At 38.7% G+C, this 17,446-nt stretch overlaps 1 protein-coding gene across 2 annotated transcripts in view; it reads left to right on the top strand.

The window, feature by feature from the left end:
* SRBD1 (S1 RNA binding domain 1) overlaps nt 1-12,979 on the top strand; it is a 203,997-nt gene extending 191,018 nt beyond the window's left edge. For both annotated transcript variants that reach the window (XM_047745849.1, XM_047745848.1), the window contains exons 20-21: nt 8,235-8,419; nt 12,087-12,979. In XM_047745849.1, coding sequence (XP_047601805.1) covers nt 8,235-8,419; nt 12,087-12,376 — 475 coding nt within the window. In that variant the 3' untranslated portion in view covers nt 12,377-12,979. The remainder of the gene's footprint in view (nt 1-8,234; nt 8,420-12,086) is intronic.
* Nucleotides 12,980-17,446: the final 4,467 nt, after the last annotated feature.

Raw genomic sequence — 17,446 nt, 5'->3', positions numbered from 1 at the left:
TTAGGTAAACAGATGTAAGAAATTATTTGCAAATTTGAAAGGTCTTACATTTTTCTGGACTTGCCCACAAGAGTTGGCAGCATTCGGACATGAAAATTAAGGTAGAATCATTGCTGACTTTTGGTAAGTGATGTCTTAGCATGTTTTTCAGTCAGTTACCCACCTCCATAGCTCCTATAGAGCTATGATTAGACAGCCATAGACAGCCTTTTCAGGAAGAGGCCCAGCATCATGAAAGGGAAGCCAAACCTAAACTATAAAGATGATAAATGGGCAGATTATAAAGGTGATTTTTTTTTCTTCTTGTTCGTAAAGCCCAAAAACATCATACTGTAATTCCCAGGAAGTAGCATTTATCATATTTTCAAAAGTGCCTTCACAAAAGAGAAAAATGATGAAAGAGAATCTATCCACTTGACTAAGCTATGGGGTTCTTAGCAACTGACTGTCATATCTCATGTCTTAAGTGCTGTTCCAACCCCCACTACCCTGCCATGAAGTTCAAGGAAAGGCTGGTAGAGAAAACTAGGAAGTTGAAGAATTCTAGGTACTGCCAGATTTTCCCCTTGCTCATTCTGGAAGCAGTATAATACCAGACTGCCTAGGTTCAAATCATGCCTGTTTGAGCTGGGAAAGTGATTTAACCTCTCTGTACCACAGTTTCCTTGTCTGTTAAGTGAGGATAATAATAGTACCTACTTCATGGGATGACATGAATTAATATATCTAAAATTCTTAGCACCCGGGGCAAAGTAAGCTATTGTTGTTGCTGTAATTATTCTTACTGACATATTAAGTTCATTTATTTATTTATTTAGGTAATCTCTACGCCCAACATGGAGCTCGTACCCATGACCTTGAGATCAAGAGTCACATGCTCTTAGAGCTGAGCCAGCCAGACGCCCCCTTATGCTGTTATTTTTGTTGTGATTGCAGAGGAGCTGTCAAGCTGAGCCATTAAAAAAAAGGGGGGTGTGGTTTACAACTGTTGGTCTCCCAGGGAAAAATTGTTTTACCATGTGATCGGCTATAATTTGGGTCATTGAACATTGTTAATTACATTAACATTGGGTCTTGGGACTAGAGAAAATGTTGTGGTTTCTCTGCTTCGTATGTGGAGCAGCCTGTTAGCACCCAGTGGAGGAGTGGCCAGGAGTTGCTAGCCAGCCACAGCGATGTGCTTGCTTCGGTCTCTCTCATCTCCAGAGTATTGGCCCTCTCCTTCTCTCCTCTTCTTCAGGCTTAGATCACTCAGTCTGGAGCCTGAAACTCAGTAGGGTATTGATCTAGTGTCCCATTATCTCCCTCCTCCCTTTCCCGTCCTGTCTCACTATGGATTTTAACGTTAGCCTGTCTTCTAACTTTCTGTGTGACCATAAGCAAATTACTTTGACCTCAATTGCATAGTCTTTAAATAATGTCTCTGCCCATCCAGCGGCAACCAGGGGTTTTATGGAAATGACAGATGTTAAGCATTTTCAAATCCTTGAAAGGAGGATTCTTTGACAGGACCAAACTCATGGTAGAAAGGCTGTTTTCCTAAGGAAAACAGTCCTTACTCTGATACCTAGGCTTTATACCCTAGTAGTGCCCGAGTTGTTTTCATTCCAGCTCCACCATCTAGCCTAGTGGTTTTGAGTACCACTTTTTTATTTGCCCTCTTCTTTCAAATACTCACAAGCACTAATCCACGTTATGGCTTTACAGCCAGTAAATTAAATTATATGAATTCTAAACACAGTGTTTTTGAGCTGTAGAGAGTCTACAGCCTTTGAAACCACTAACTTAATTTTGTCCAATTCTTACTGAGTAACTCAAAAAGAGCCAAACTTTTTCCTTTTGAATTTGGTTTGAAAAATAATAATAAATTGTTCCCAGGCAGTGGTCCTGGGTGCCAAATTTTATCTAGGACCGAAATCTTCTGTCTGCATTGAATATTCCCCAAAGTAAAGGGTTAAGGAGTGTTAATGAAGAGATGATCTATGACAGCTTTTACCTTACCTACAACCTTGTGGTCTCAGCTGTGTGACTTTGGGCAGATCATTTAATCTATCAGAGTTTTGATTCCTTTATCTGCAAATCTATCTCCACAATAAATTTTTGAGAGAATTAAATGAAATCATCTTCATTGAGCACTTTGAAAGTATGCTTATCTGCATATAAAATCCTACCTCTTAAAAGAACAGATGTAAGTGGAAGAATATTTATTCTGACATATTGTCATTGCTTAAAATAAGACTCCATAAGCTCATTCAAGGCACAAGCTCTGTTACCATCTTCCATAGTCTTCTTCCACAGTAAATGAATGCTTAATGAAGAAAGCTGAGTATGCTTTTCTAATTTATTTTTTCAGATGCTTCAGAATGCTTCAATTTTGTCACATTCCTTGGAAGAGCCTTGATATTTTAGCAGATTTTTATCATTTAAGGGTATGTGTATGTGTGTGTTTAAAACAACCAGACTCAATGGAAGGAGGGTGATCAAGCCGAGTATATAGGGTTGTTGGGGTTTTCTCTGGTTCTTTTTATTGGAGGGGGGGTGTTGTTGTTTTAAAAATGTAAGAAAATCAATTTTTCTTTGTTGCTTATAAATTTATTTCTAAAGCTGTTCCTAAAACAGGATTTTAGAAAGTTTTAGGGTAGTAATCACATCATTTCAATACAGGATGTTTTCCGATTTTTATGTACTCATGCTCATTTCGATGTATATGTATACACATTTGGGTTTTTTAATTATAGTTTTAATTATCATCACACAGTGTACCATAACCTAGCAAATGGGTCTGAAATAGGAAAAGCTACATAAAAATCAATACTACAGGGTGCCTGGGGGGTAACTGACTCTTGATTTTGGATCAAGTCATGATCTCGGGGTCCTGGGATCCAGCCCTGTGTCAGGCCTCGCACTCAATAGTGGGTCTTTTTGAGGATTCTCTGACTCTGCCCCTCACCCTGCTCATACTCGCTCTCTCCCAAATAAATGGATAAATCTTTTTTAAATCACTACTGCTTACTCTTTGTGGCACTGCTTATTATTTCTCTGATCTTAGATGTTTCGTGTGGTGCAAATATATAAGCACATTGTAACTGGCATTTTTTTTTAATAAAGCCAATTCCCTGTACTAAATAGCTAAAATAAAACAGCTAAGGATATGTTCTCCTATGTACAATTAATACAGCATGCATGCTGTATCCAGTTTCTGTGCATGTACACCAGATCTTTGAAAAAGAAGGAAACATTTAGTAAGTTCTTCAGAAGTTAGAAGCAGGTAACAGTCTGATGCTTATAAACCAAGTCTTTTGGAAGACAAACTGCATTTCCTAATCTATGACAGCTTCTTCCTTTCAATTCCTCTTGTTTTTGTTTTTGTTTTGTTTTCCTGCTACTCATAAATGCAAGAGTGTGTTTAGATGCCATGGTGTGTTTAGATGCAGGAAGTGCTCAGATGCAGGAAGGGCTCCAAAGACCCTCCATGTGATACCAAACCAATGTGGGTAAAGATGTCCCCGGCTGCTGCATGGATAGCTGCACCCCATTTAAAACTATATTCTCACATTAAAGTCTGTAAGGGCTTTCAGAACAATTCCTTTATCCTTTCTGAAAGGGTTGCATTATTAAAAGTTTATCTGCAGTTTTCAAAAGCCAATTAGCTGTAAGTTCTTGTGAAAAATTGCTTGCTGTCAATTTCTATGGTAGATTACATTCTCAGGAAAGCCATTTAAACATTGCCTTCACTGACCTGCCAGTTTCTGCAATGTGGTACGTTGTTCCAAAATGTCCTTGCATTCTACATGGATTTACCAGTACTTGTAGATTTTGCACAAGCAAAGATTTTTTTTTTAAGGATTTTGGCCCAGTTCAGTGTCTTGGTTTCACAAAGAAGTTAAAAGTTTGAAAAGATTCTTTGATGATTAAAGTGCAACTCACGTTGCTGCCCCTTTGACGTGGCTGCTGAGACAGCAGATGTGGTAAAGCCGGCACTCTCTCTTTAAGCTGAACTAAATGTGTGCTGCTGTGCATTCCCGTGTGTAAATTCGGCTCCCTGTAGGTGGTGTGAAAGGAGCAACGGGTCTCTCTTTTTTTGCCACATTGGAATTTATATTTAGTCTTTAATATTAAGACCAGTAGATTTAAAAATACATATTGAATCTGTGGTTTTGGTGTTAACAGATTATGCCTGAACTTTCATTTGTGTCCCACCACTTACTCTGTAGTTTCAGTTAAGAGGTCCGGGTTTCCTCGCTAGAGTACAAGCTCTCTTTTTAGATCACTGAGCATCTCCCTGAATTACAAATTATGATCTGCTTTGTCTGTACCTGCTTATTTATAAAATGACTCTGCTCTTGCGTTGAATGTTTTATTTATTGGTATAATTACAACTGAGTAAAACTAATGGATAAAAGTATGAAAGTCTCTCTTGGAACTGTTGAGAATGGGTAGCCAGCCACAGGCACCTTGCCCTTACAACGCAGTTCTTTCTGCTGTGTGTTGGGCGCCCCCCCCAGCACGTGCTAATAGTAAGTTGTTCTTAAAGTGATGGGCTTGCATTACTGTGGTTCTTCTGTGCTCTGTGGGGTCTCACAGTACTTTAATGTAGAGAACCCGATCCTGGGCTCCCATACTGAATGGGTATATCTGAAGTCTTACAAAGCTTGAGAATTTCTTATTCTTTGGGAAGGATCTTACAAAGACTTTCTCCAAAGGGGAAAAGCATTTCATTAGTAACAAGTTTCTGCAAAAAAATATCAGAGATTTTAGGTTATATAAGCATTCTCCTTGAAAAACTCTCTGCTGCAAGGTCTGTATTTTAACTTTGTGCAGATGTGCGCTAAAAGGACATGATGTGCTTATTTGTTGCATTTATGCTACTTTCTTACTTTAAGTAAGATGGATGAAATTACATATTAAATAAAAACAGGAGCTCAGGCCGCAGTCCTTAGCAAGCTGAAAAAGCCCTGCAGAGACAGTGAAGAAAATGATGCTATGACTTTAACAACTCATCGACTTTTGAGAGAATTGTCTACATAAGCGCATTTATATAGTCATTTCTTTGTGGAATTTATCGGTATTAGCTGTCTCCTGTTTAAAACTAATCTACCACCAAATCGTGTTGGTGAAATGTTGCCAGAAGTATTATGTTTTATATCTTAATCTAACATATCACTGATTTTGACGTGACTGCAGTTATAAACAGACACACACTGATGTATATGGCATGAAACTGTAGTCCGTGAAAATAGCTGTGCGGCCTTGGGCCAATTATTTAACTTCCCTGAACCTCAATTTTCCTTTTCTGTATGATAGGACACCCAGCTTTTAGGATTCTTGTTAGGATTGAATGAACACCTCTATCAAGCACTCACCTAATGCCCAGCACTTACTTGTAGGTACTGGGTTCCAAGCTTTAATAAAATGCAGTTTATTTTTATATGGTATTTTCGAGGCAGAAAGCATTTTATATTGAGTGCGATTTAACGTACCCAATTCTAAAATGAAACTCTGTATTGCATGTTACTTATTACCCTTAATTCCAGGGCCAAAATTCAGAAAATTCAGAATAAATTTTTCTTAGGCTCTTTACAGATTGCATGTTTCTTGAGTGATTACCAGGTGTAAAGCATTGTTTTCTGACATTTACTGTTGAATATATTTGAAATCCAGGAAGGTAGAGGTTGATCTGAATTCTGTTCCCAGTTCATTTTATAGTCCCTCCCCTCTTTGGTTTTTGCTATTTTCCCTTTTCTGTAAGCCCGTTGTAACTTTAAGAAAGTTTTCAAAATAAAGTAGCATTTGACTTTGTTCCATAGTCATTTAAAAATAGGGTTGATCAATATGAAGCGTTAGCTAGGAGCACAATTTGGTACTTTTTTATCGATTTCAGTTACCAGTGCCCTCAGGCTTCTGTATGTGAGAATGAAAATGATATATGAAATAGGCACCCAGGTTAAACAGACCAATTTTCTTCTTACATCTGCAACTACTATAAACAGAATTCTTTATATGGAAGTGACTTTGGTAGCAGTTAGTGTCTCTCTTTCTCTCTCTTTCTCTCTCTCTCTCTCTCTCTCTCACATGCACACACAACCTTAAAACTCCAAACAGCCTCTTGAGTCAGTGTTTTTGTTACTGAGGCCAAGACTTATACAGTGATTTGGGAATTTTCTGCCATTTAGTTAACTTTCATTAATTATGAAATGCCATTCGGGGTTATAGATTTACAGCCCCTGAATATGCTTTGGCATTTTAACAGTTGATTATAAGCCAGAATCTTGAGGATTTGAAAGATATTCTACTGAATAGCTAGTTGCAGACCGATCAAGCCAAGAGGATAAATACCAGGGAAGCCTTTTCAGCAGGGCATGCATTATTGAGAAAGTTGTGCAGAGAAGTTGGCTGTGGGCAGAAGTTGTCATGTGTCATCTGTCCCGTCAGAGCTTCAGCAGCTGTTCCCTGTCACCAGGGCCCTTATGTGCTACTGCTTGTCCAATAGCAGTAACAGACACTGGCTGCCTCTCCGTTGAGCTGTGGAAGCCATGGACACACAGACTTACATTGTATGTCTCACTGGCCACCAATTTGAACGGAAGCTCATTTCCAAAAAGAGATACCAAGCACTAATTCTTTGGTCTTCTGTTAGACTACTAACCAAAATATATTCTCAAGAGAGTTAGTTGGGATTTTGGAGAATCTAGGTTTTTGACTAAATATATGGTTGGAAATGTAGCAAGATTGTCCATTTGAACCCAAAAGGATGCCCTGAGTGAGAGATGAGAGTGCGTTCTCCACCAGATGCCAGACCAGGACTGCATAATCACTGAAGAGGCTCTTCTGGTTGAGCACAACAGCCTAAAGACTGGAAATGAAAGCATTCCTTTCGTGATAATGTAGCAACCTGCCAAATGGGATACATCCCAGTTCTGATGACGGACAAGCCTCCAACAGTTTCCTTTTTCCCTTCTTGTATGCCAGAGACATCCTTAGAGGAAAGGATTTGAGGGCATTAGTATCACTATCTGTCTGATTACTGTGTTGACATGTTTAAAGTGCCATTAATCATAGGAAATGGAACTTAATGATGTCGAAAAATACCCAGCCGAGAACTCTCAAGAAAGTAAGCTACAGCCCAATATTCAGATGAAATTGAAGGGGGAAATGGCTTAACCCTTTCTTTTTTTCTTAATTAACTTACTACTGAATTCCAAAGCTAAGTAATTCAGAGGCAGCAAGCAAGGGAAATGGTAAACATTGCAAAGGGAAATGGAGAAAGGCAGATATTTTTATTTTGTGAATATTGCAGCAATAATTTATATAGTATATAAAAATAATACTCATCTCAAGATTATGTAATTAAGGTCTTACTTGCTTCCACACCTTCCATTTTTATAAGCAAGTTACTTTTTCTTTTTGATATCCCCTCCCATATTTTTCCTGTGGACTCTGAATACTTAATATACCTGATACAGTTTAATCCACAGTGAAGCTTTACTGTCTGGAATTTGAGAATTAGTAGGCTGACAGAATGCTTGCGCAGGTAACTGTCATCAGAGGTGTTCAAAAGTAAAAAGCAGTGATACGGCACGTGAATAACAGATTTGCATTTGTCAGAAAGCTGGCAATGCTTACTGGATATTTTTCTGGACTTTGAAATCATCAATTCACTGTTTGCGTCTTAGCTAATTTAAGTATTTGAGTATTTCTAACTCAAATTTAGGAAACATGAGATAAACATAGGTATCCTTATTTAGAAAATATGTTTGAGGGGCACCTGGGTGGCTCAGTGGGTTAAAGCCTCTGCCTTCAGCTCAGGTCGTGATCCCTGTGCTCAGTGGGGAGCCTGCTTCCTCCTCTCTCTCTCTCTCTGCCTGCCTCTCCGCCTACTTGTGATCTCTCTCTCTGTCAAATAAATAAAATCTTAAAAAAAAAAAAAAGAAAATATGTTTGATGCTAAACTCTAATGAACATTCCACTGTAAAGCATTTCTGATGTTGATTTTGAGAAGGTGCTTCTTTGGAAAAGAGCCCAAGAACCTAAGTCCGTCCCCTCCTTTTTTTTCTAAGACAGGTCATTCATTATGCCATGAGACACAATAGATTTTTAATTAAGACTGATTGATCAGTTGATTGATGATATATGGATCTGAGATGAATGAATTTTAGGGTGACCTGTATAGAGAGTTTGGAAAATAAGTAGTAGTATTATTAATAAGTGCTGGGTTTTTTTTTTTGTCCCTGCAGGTTTTTGTCATTCATCAAAGGGACACTGCATGATATTGGAAAGCCTGAAATGGAACAAAAAATAAATTCATTCCTTGAAAAGGAAGGAATAGAGAAAATTGCAGAAAGTTTGCAAACAACAGTTCACACTTTACAAGTCATCATAGATGGTCTCAGCCAGCCTGAAAGCTTTGACTTTCGAACAGGTAAATAATTAAATTTGAATAATAGCACCTTGCCTTTACATATGCCACATTGTCTTCTGTGGCTCTCACAACAAACCTCTGCTGCAGGCAAAACTGAAATTATTATCCATTCTGTACGTGCAGAAACTGAAGCATCGTGCCCTGTCTTCAAAGTCATTGCAGTTGGTTAGTATCCAAAGCCAAAACAAGAAGCCAGGTTTCCCGACTCCTTGTCCCATGCTTTTTTTCCATCACACTAGACTAAATGCCTCACATTGGCTGTTGTGTGCATGGAGGCACACACTTTTCATAATCCTTTTGTAAGCTCTTCTTATTTTGTAGGAGCCGGAAGTCCAAGGTAAGGTATGCAGTTCATAAACTAAAAAGTGAATCTTCTTGCTAAATTGCAGACTTCCAAGTTCCTAGATTCTATGTCAGTGTACACATTGAACAAATAAGATACTATCTCTCTGTTGATTTTCCTTCTAATTAAAAGAGCTCTCAGCTTTCAGTGTAGGTAGATGATGAGGGAAGTGTAATAGACACAGTTGTTGAGAGCAATGGCCCAATAAAAAAGAACTAAGGTATTAAGTGACCCACTTCCTAAGGAAATTTGAATAGGAAGCTCTGAGTTTTAAATGAATCTGCACTTGTCTCAGTCTCACAGTCAGTTTTAGGATACCATGTTTAGGCTGAGTTAGGCTCTGTTGAGTGGGTTAGGCATGCTTCTTTGTGAAAAGGTTTAAAGGAGTTTAAAAATACACCCAGTAAGGGGCGCCTGGCTAGCTTAGTCAACTCTTCATCTCTGGGTTGTAAATTCGAGCCCCATAATGGGGCTAGAGATTACTAAAAAATAAATAAACTTAAAAAAAAAAAAAACAAATACCCAGTAAGTTCATTATACTATTCCATCAACTTTTCTGTAAGTCAGAAATTATTTTTTTTTTAAGTTGGAAAAAAATATGTAATAAGATCTATGACAAAAATGTGGGAACAGGAGCCTCCAGGGTGGTCCATCCAAAATGGATGTTTCAGTAGACAAGTCCATCCCTGTTTAGGGGCCTGATGCCCTTGTCTGTGAATTCCCTGGGTATTGTTTAGCAGGATACTAAGGAGAGCAATGGTTCTCAAACAGGGTGGGCTATGAGGCTGGTATGCCTAGGACACCATTAGAAGATGAGTAAGTATGCTCTCTCTAGCTGCAGGCCTCCTGTACTGGGTTTCCTTGATCGTTTTTCTGTCTTGGTGTTGATTGCTCTGCTATCCCGGTTACACTGTAGACTCAGAGCGAAAATCAACATTCAGATTATACGGTTCAATTAAACAACCAACTGCTAAGTAGAGGTCCTCACCTTGTCTTGCCCTTAGAGAGCAGAAACACAGATGCACCTGGGCTCTGGACTGAGCTTACTAGTTACTGCAGTGTTTATCATTGTGACAAGTGAAATTTCAAATAAGTCTCTTTAAACTCACTTTGGAATTGACCTTTGCCCTAGGGTAAGTCACAATTTTCAAAATTGGACTGTCTAAAAGCTTTTATTTTAATACTAAAACTATCCCTAAGGGGGAAGGCAAACAGTCATATTTTTGAAGAGGCAGATAGTATTTTGGATGTTTCCTCATTACAGTATTTATAAATGTTACATCTTTCCTTTTCTTCATTTTCTCAAAAGTATTTCCTTCTTTGATGCCTCTTTCTTTCACTGAACTCATCCTGTCTTCTAACAAAATTGATTCTATTTTATTAGCACTCTGGTTGCCTATTAGTTTCTATATTTGAATTCATCAGAAGCAGCCTAGTGACAGCTGACTGATTATGTAGCCTTGGCAATCAAAGTGTTAAAGTTTGCCTGGTACATGGAGGATTTTCTGATTTCTCAGTGGCCCAGGCTGTCTTCAGGAACATGTTAAGTAGTTCCTGACTCTGATTTTCCATGCAAAATTAAACTAAGCAGCTGATCAGGAACCCTTGGGGAATCTGTAGCAGCTGGACCTCTATAAGAGAAAAGAATTTCCAAGCATAAAAACAATGCCTATGAGACCTCAGGGACCATCTACCTCTGCCCTGATCAATGACTTAGTTTCACTTTGCTTTGACACAGTGTCTGCCTAGTGTAATATTACAACAGGTTTTTTGCTTTTGGAATCTACTACTTTGGTGTCAGGGAAAATTGTACAGAATCAATTCCAGTTTTTGCATATTACTTTTTTTATGAGGAAAATGAGATTTGAGGTTTAAAAAGGGTTTGTTTGTTTTATGGGAAAAGGGTGAATTTAGGGGGGAAAAAAAAAACTTGATTTCAGGATAGGTGGACTGGGGGAGGGGAACCAAGAGGTGGCCAGTTGTTAATACAACTGTAAAGGATAGCTTTAACAAGTAATCAGGATCAAGCCAACAGCTGTGGAGGAAAAGGAAGTGGGATGGGTGGAGGGAAAATGAGGCCTTAGTAAAAGGAGATCCAAGCATAGAATGTTCTTTGTTATTAGAATCAACATTCAGTAATCCTAGGAAAGGGAGCCAACAAGAGCATGGGAAAATGGAATTCACAGATAACCCAAAAGCCCCATTTAGACTGTTAGTACTACCCTTCTCCCTCATAAAACTTTTTTTTTTTTAAGATTTTATTTATTTATTTGACAGAGATCACAAGTAGGCAGAGAGAGGAAAGGAAGCAGGCTCCCCGCCAAGCAGAGAGCCCGATGTGGGGCTCCATCCCAGGGTCCTGGGATCATGACCTGAGCGGAGGGCAGAGGCTTTAACCCACTGAGCCACCCAGGCTCCCCTCATAAAACTTTTGTTGTTGTTTTTGTTTTGTTTTTACTAGAGCCATGATTCCTTGGTATGCTTTATACTCACTTTGGGGTGGGGCGGGGGGGCGCTGGTGTTAATGAACAGGGAAATGTACACTGTGGCCAATAAGAAAATAGGGTTGTAAGGAACTTGAGAGCAGGGATCTGTGTGTCTTCATCTTTGTATCTCTAGCACCAGTGGATTGCCCACATAGGAGATCATACCAGGAGCTAATAAATGTTTAATGAATTAAACTGAAAAAGGAGAAAGAAAATTAGGAACTGGCTGGTCTGGGTTTCTGAGCTGTAGATAATCAAGAATGTATTAAGTTTTGATTGGCCACGTATATTCAAAATGGATAGAAATTGATTCCTGAATTCCAAATTCGTGGGGGGAAATGGAAGAGAACATTTTAATTTCATCTACATTTGACCAAATGTTGATGTACTTTCTGCCACCTTTAAACAGTTTGAGAATTCAGGTACTGGAAGAAAAAAAATCCCAATTTTCTGTCTTTAAAGGTCTTAACTTTCTTATTGTTTGTGATTTGGCTTTATATATTCATTGAGCAATGATATTTTCTCATCACCTCCTCATAAAGAGGAAAATAAAACTCTAGGCTTCTCAATCCTTATGTATAGTGCTAATGTTTGCATGCTAATGAGATAGAGTTTGAGGAGAAGAAAATGAGTAAATTTTCTCATATTGTTCCTACCAGGTGAATGCTGCTTCTCCAATTAAGATGCATTTTCTCTGAAGGCAAGCCTGGATTTCAGCTCCTTTTATGTCCCCTCTCAATGCTAACTCGTGGTCTGGGCATATTTACTAATGTATATTGTGTCTGGGAAGTATAGTACCTACTATTTACACTGTCTTTTTTTTCCCCTTTTGTTACAGATTTTGATAAACCTGATTTCAAGAGAAGCATAGTCTGCTTGGAAGACCTGCAGGTTGGGACAGTTCTCACAGGCAAAGTCGAGAATGCTACTCTGTTTGGAATTTTTGTAGATATAGGAGTGGGGAGATCAGGGCTGATTCCCATACGAAATGTAACAGAAGCAAAACTTTCTAAAACAAAGAAGAGAAGGAGTCTTGGACTGGGCCCTGGAGAAAGAGTGGAAGTCCAAGTACTCAACATTGACATCCCCCGATCGAGGATTACTCTGGACCTCATTCGGGTGTTGTGAGTGTTGCACTAAAGCTCAAACACTGATTTTATTTTCTCATTTCTAGAGATGGGCAAGAATAAGTGAGGTGTTTGTGACTTCTAGGTAGCAGATGAGAAAGGATTCACTCAGTATCAGAAGTATATTTCAAACACTTTCCTTACTTTTCCTTCTGAACAAGTAGGAAACTAACAGCTCAATTTCTTTTCCCCTTAAAGAAAATAACTAATAGACATCCTCATGTGGTTTTATTTAGTAATGATTTTCTGACCCAAATTTTATTTTTTGTACTTCATCTTTGACTCCTTTTGCATTTTGTATAACAGATTGTCATTTCATTTCTACTTGCCAGCTTGCCTTGCTGGACTTGTATGGAATTGTTTTCTTGATTTGAATTGTACAATGTTTCTTGATGTAGGGCAGGCAGTGGTTAGCCCTCCCTTTTTACAGATTTTTTTAATCAGGACTTTTGGACTTGATTCATGATTTTCTCTTGACAAGCAAATAAAAAAGATGCCAATTAGATAGGTCCTGATGTGTTTGTAACCATCAAGTGAATGGCGCAGAACATTTCCAAGAAGTATGTATGTGTTGATCCCTACAATAAAGTTCTGTGGATAGTGACCTTGTTTTTGTTATGTTGATTCAGTGAATGACCTAGGAGTCCTTGATTAAAGATGTGGCACATATTCATGCAAATTTTATCTAAGCCAACTGTGCCTTTGGGCAAGAGGGAAACCTCTGGAAACTTGAAGAATGGCATTCAGTTTGACTTTACTTAGCACAGAAGGCATTTTCTTTCTTAAGCATTAGGACTAAACTTCAAATGGAGAAAGAAATGGCCTTCCTAAAGATTGACTATAGATCAGGTATGAAGGGGCTAGAAAAACAAGTAGATAAAGCAAGTGACTCTTAACTCTGTTTTTATTCAATGAAGATGGTAAGTATTAGCATGACCATTCAGGGTCAAAATTATTTAAATAGAGCCACACTGGACTGGGGTCTTGTCCATTCTAGCTGCTCTGGCTAATTGGCTTAATGGAGTCAATTGCATGACTAAATGAGTACCTGGTTTTCTCCATGTGTAATGAGTGGAGGATGCTTACTAAAGAGAGTGATCAGTCCTGCTTTTTAGCCTGGGACAATCCTAGTAAACACTCACTGTCCTGGTATTGTACTTCTTTTTATTCCCAAACTGCCCCATTGTTCATAATAAATCATATGATCATCTTGGTAGTATAGTCCCTTGCAGAGTGGTAAATTGGACTGTGTTTATTGGCAGTTCTGCCTGGTAGCTTGCTAATCTCAAAATATTGAGTCTTCCAACTGGTTGTACATAGATGTTTTTAATACAGTAGCTCCCTTAAGAGTTGTGTAACTCAAGGCTTGTTTTCCTGACAGTTTCATTTCTGAAATGCTTTCCTTCCTTTCTTACTGGTCTTCAAGTGACAATGGAGTTGACCTTCCTACTCCTTCCAGTGTTCTTCCTGGTTCATAATATGTAGATCAGTGATGAGTAATATGTACCCAGAAAGTCTTATTCTGAATCTTGCAATGTAATTTCAAACAAATGCTTTTTTTTTTAAATTGAGGCATAATTGGCATGTAACTTTATATTAGTTTCAGGTATACAATATGATTCAGTATTTGTATGTATCTCAAAATAATTACCATAATAAATCTAGTTAACATCTATCACTATATGTAGTCAAACAAATGCTCTTTGGAAGAGGCCTGCTCCTTGGCCACTTTGAACACCAGAACCAGAGCAGTGGAAGCAGCTCCGTTGACCTGGTAGTAAGCCCTTGTAGACACAAGAAGAATGTGATACTGCAGTAGGTTGCATGCTTTGTCCTCTCTAGCCCAAACATGGTGGAAGCTCTATAAGGCCTAGCCTGGGCAAAGTGGGGCATGTCTCATTCATCTTGTACCCCTAGAATGTAGCATGGTGCTTGGTGGTCAGTATGTTCAATTAACCCCAGTCCCTATCCTACCGATAATCCACAATGTGCTTTTGATCTAATAGTCTTTACTTCTCTGGGCCTCCTTTTCCCAAGTTTAAAATGGGGATGACGGTAATAAAGCATTTATTCTCCCAGAATTTATTGGTGGCCTCCTGAGTGCCAGGCATGGTACTGGACACTGACCATACAATTATGATAGAAAAATAGACATCATCCCTACCATTATGGAACTTAGAGTCTGCTGAGGAAAAAAGAATCATTAACCGAGAAATCACATACAAATATAAAATTACAAGCAGGATGAGCAATATAATGGTGACAGCATGTAGTAGATAGGTTTACCTAGTCAGAAATGTCAGAAAATGTTTCAGTGCGGTTTGCCTAAAATGTGAAAGATAACCAGAAGTTAACTAGGACAGATATCTTGTTGACCTTATAAGAGTTGTTTCTGATGGATGGTCGGGGGTGAGAGCCTGATTGGAGCGGGTTTAAAAGAAAGTGGAAGGAGTTAAATTGGGGATAGCGAATATAGACAATTTGTTCAGGAGGCTTGGCTGTTAAGCAATAAGAGAAATAGTACAGTGGTTAGAAGGGGAGAATGAAGTCCAGAGAGAGTTCTTATATTTTTTAAGAAGAAATAATATACAAATGGAAATGAGCTAGTAAAACTGGAAAATTTGAGACAGGAGATAGGGAAGAGTCACTGGAATGATATCCTTGAGTGAATGAGTTTGGGCAGAATCTGGTGCACAGTGGCTAGTCTGAGATAGAAATACAAACAGTCTGTCTGTGTCAACAAGAGAAGATCATATGGGCCCAGATGTAGGTAGGAGGATGTGATGGGAGCTCATTGAGGGTCTCTTGGGGTCGCTTCTATTTTTCTCATTGAAATAAAAAGGAAGGTCATCATATGAGCCTGAAGATCTAGAGTAAAGGAAGTTGGAGGTATGAGAAGAAAGAAAAAGGAAAGGAAAGGATAAAAGAGTGAAAAGCCTAGGGAAAGAGAATATGACTTCCAGGCAGTGTTAAATGTTCCACTGAGGGGTAAGGGTCAGTCAAGCGGAGGATCAGTGCACTTGCGTATATATGTTTCTTCCATCATGGCAGCTGGGTGGGCACAGTTGGAAGGGTGGGTCTAATCAGGTTTGGGAGTTTGCCAAGCAAGTAAAATGGACAAAAAGGCAAGCAGTTGAGGGCATGTAGACAAAGAAATTGTTGACCATGGAATTTAAACTCCGTAAGAAGAAAAGCAAGAGTATAAGGGGAGTGTGAGAGGCAGTGAAAAAGTACAGGACTAATGATTGTAGGTCCTGATGGAGGAATGTTAGAGTGGGGATAACAGAGGACACAGTGGGTGAAAGTGGATGTCAGCAGTGGGATGCTTAACTCTGAAATGACAAGGTTTTGGGGTGCAGTGCTGGGGAATTATAAAGGGTAGGGAATGATCATGGAATAAGTAGCAGAGGTGGGGGACCAGGATAAGATCATTAGAAAAGAGGAAGACAAGGAACTGAACCTTCAGGAATGATTATGTGGGTAAAGATTTTAGGAGGCTGTCACAGTAATGCAGGCATAAAATAATGGTGACTAGGACAAGAATGTTACTGGTAGAAATGGATGAGATGGGGTGGGATACTGGATGTATTTGGAAGATGAAGGCAGAGCCAAATAGGATTTCGTGGTGTATTGGATAGAAGATGTGAGATAGACAGGAGTCTAGGATGGTTTTGGGCCTAAGCAACCAGAAGGATGAAATTGTTATCTACTGAGATGGAGAAGACTGTCTTGGACTGTTTTGATGAAGGACTTGATTTAGGACTGGTTAAATTTGAGATCCTCATTAGACATCTAAGGGGAGATGCCAAATAGGCTCTTTCAGCCTAAAGTTCCGGAGAGAAGGCTGGGCCGGAAGTGTCGGTAGTCAGCAGCATAAAACTACCCACAGCCACAAGGCTGAATAAGATTACCAAGGTGTATAAATTCTTTGAACATCTCCTGAAGGACAGGAATCTCTTATGGCAGGGCCTACCCAGGTGCCTATTCAGAATCCTCCCCTCCTTTTTTACTAAAAGAATTCTGATCTGAGAAGAACATAATATGACTAATGGACATGGCTGTGGCCATGTGGTGTAGTCTTGGCCAGTGAGTGTAGGTAAAAAATCAGGGGACGCCATTTTAGAAAGACTAGAAACACTGGAGACTTCAGGCCCAGATATTACACTTTCTTTATCCTTTGCCCTTGCCCTCCTTCCTGCTCAGAATGTGGACAGAATGTTGGAGGTCCTGGAGGCCAGACAGTGACAGACATTGAATAGTGACTGCTGGACAGAAAGATAGAAAGTTCCTGAACCCGTCTTGGCATTGTAGAGTCACACAACAGCCCTGAATTGCCTACTCTGGACTTAACATTAGGTGAGAAAAACAAAAGCTTTACTCACTGAAGGTGTTGAGGGGGCAGAGGGAGGTTTACAGTAAAGTGTATTCCCTAATATGTGTTTGTGTGGTGCCTTACTAAAGCCCCTGTACGTAGGAAAATATCTAGCCTGTAATGGGTACTCAACAAATGTTGATTCGATGAATAAATATTAAAGAATTCAACAAGAATGGTTGAATATAGAATGTTCCTCAAATGCAGTTTTCCTTAATCATGTTAGTATGATGGAATAAACGATTCCCATTTATTATAACAAGACACAATAAAATATCTAGAAATAATCTAACAAACAATATATAGGATAAATATGAAGAAAATTCATAAAACTCTACTATTGAATATAAAACAAAAACAGAAAACATTAAGGTATGCCATGTTCCTGGATTGGAAGACATGGTATTGTAAAAAGATCAGTCTCAGAAAAATTATTATATGTCTAATTTGGACATAATTCTAATCATTCTAATCAACTTTGCTTTTATTTGTATGTTTATTTACACAAATTAAAAATTAAACTTATTTGGAAGGATAATGTGAAAAAAGTCAAAACATACCTTAAAAGAATAATATGAGGGAATAGTAAATATGAGGGAATTTGTCCTTCCAGATATTAAAGTACAGTCAAGAGCTGCTGTAATTTAAACAGTATGGTACTAATACAGGAAGAGACAAACAGAAGGGAGGAATAAACAA

The sequence above is a fragment of the Lutra lutra genome, chromosome 9, assembly GCF_902655055.1.
Source record: "Lutra lutra chromosome 9, mLutLut1.2, whole genome shotgun sequence".
NCBI lineage: Eukaryota > Metazoa > Chordata > Mammalia > Carnivora > Mustelidae > Lutra > Lutra lutra.
The sequence above is the reverse complement of the archived record's forward strand: the minus strand, read 5'-3'. Positions and strand labels throughout refer to the sequence as shown.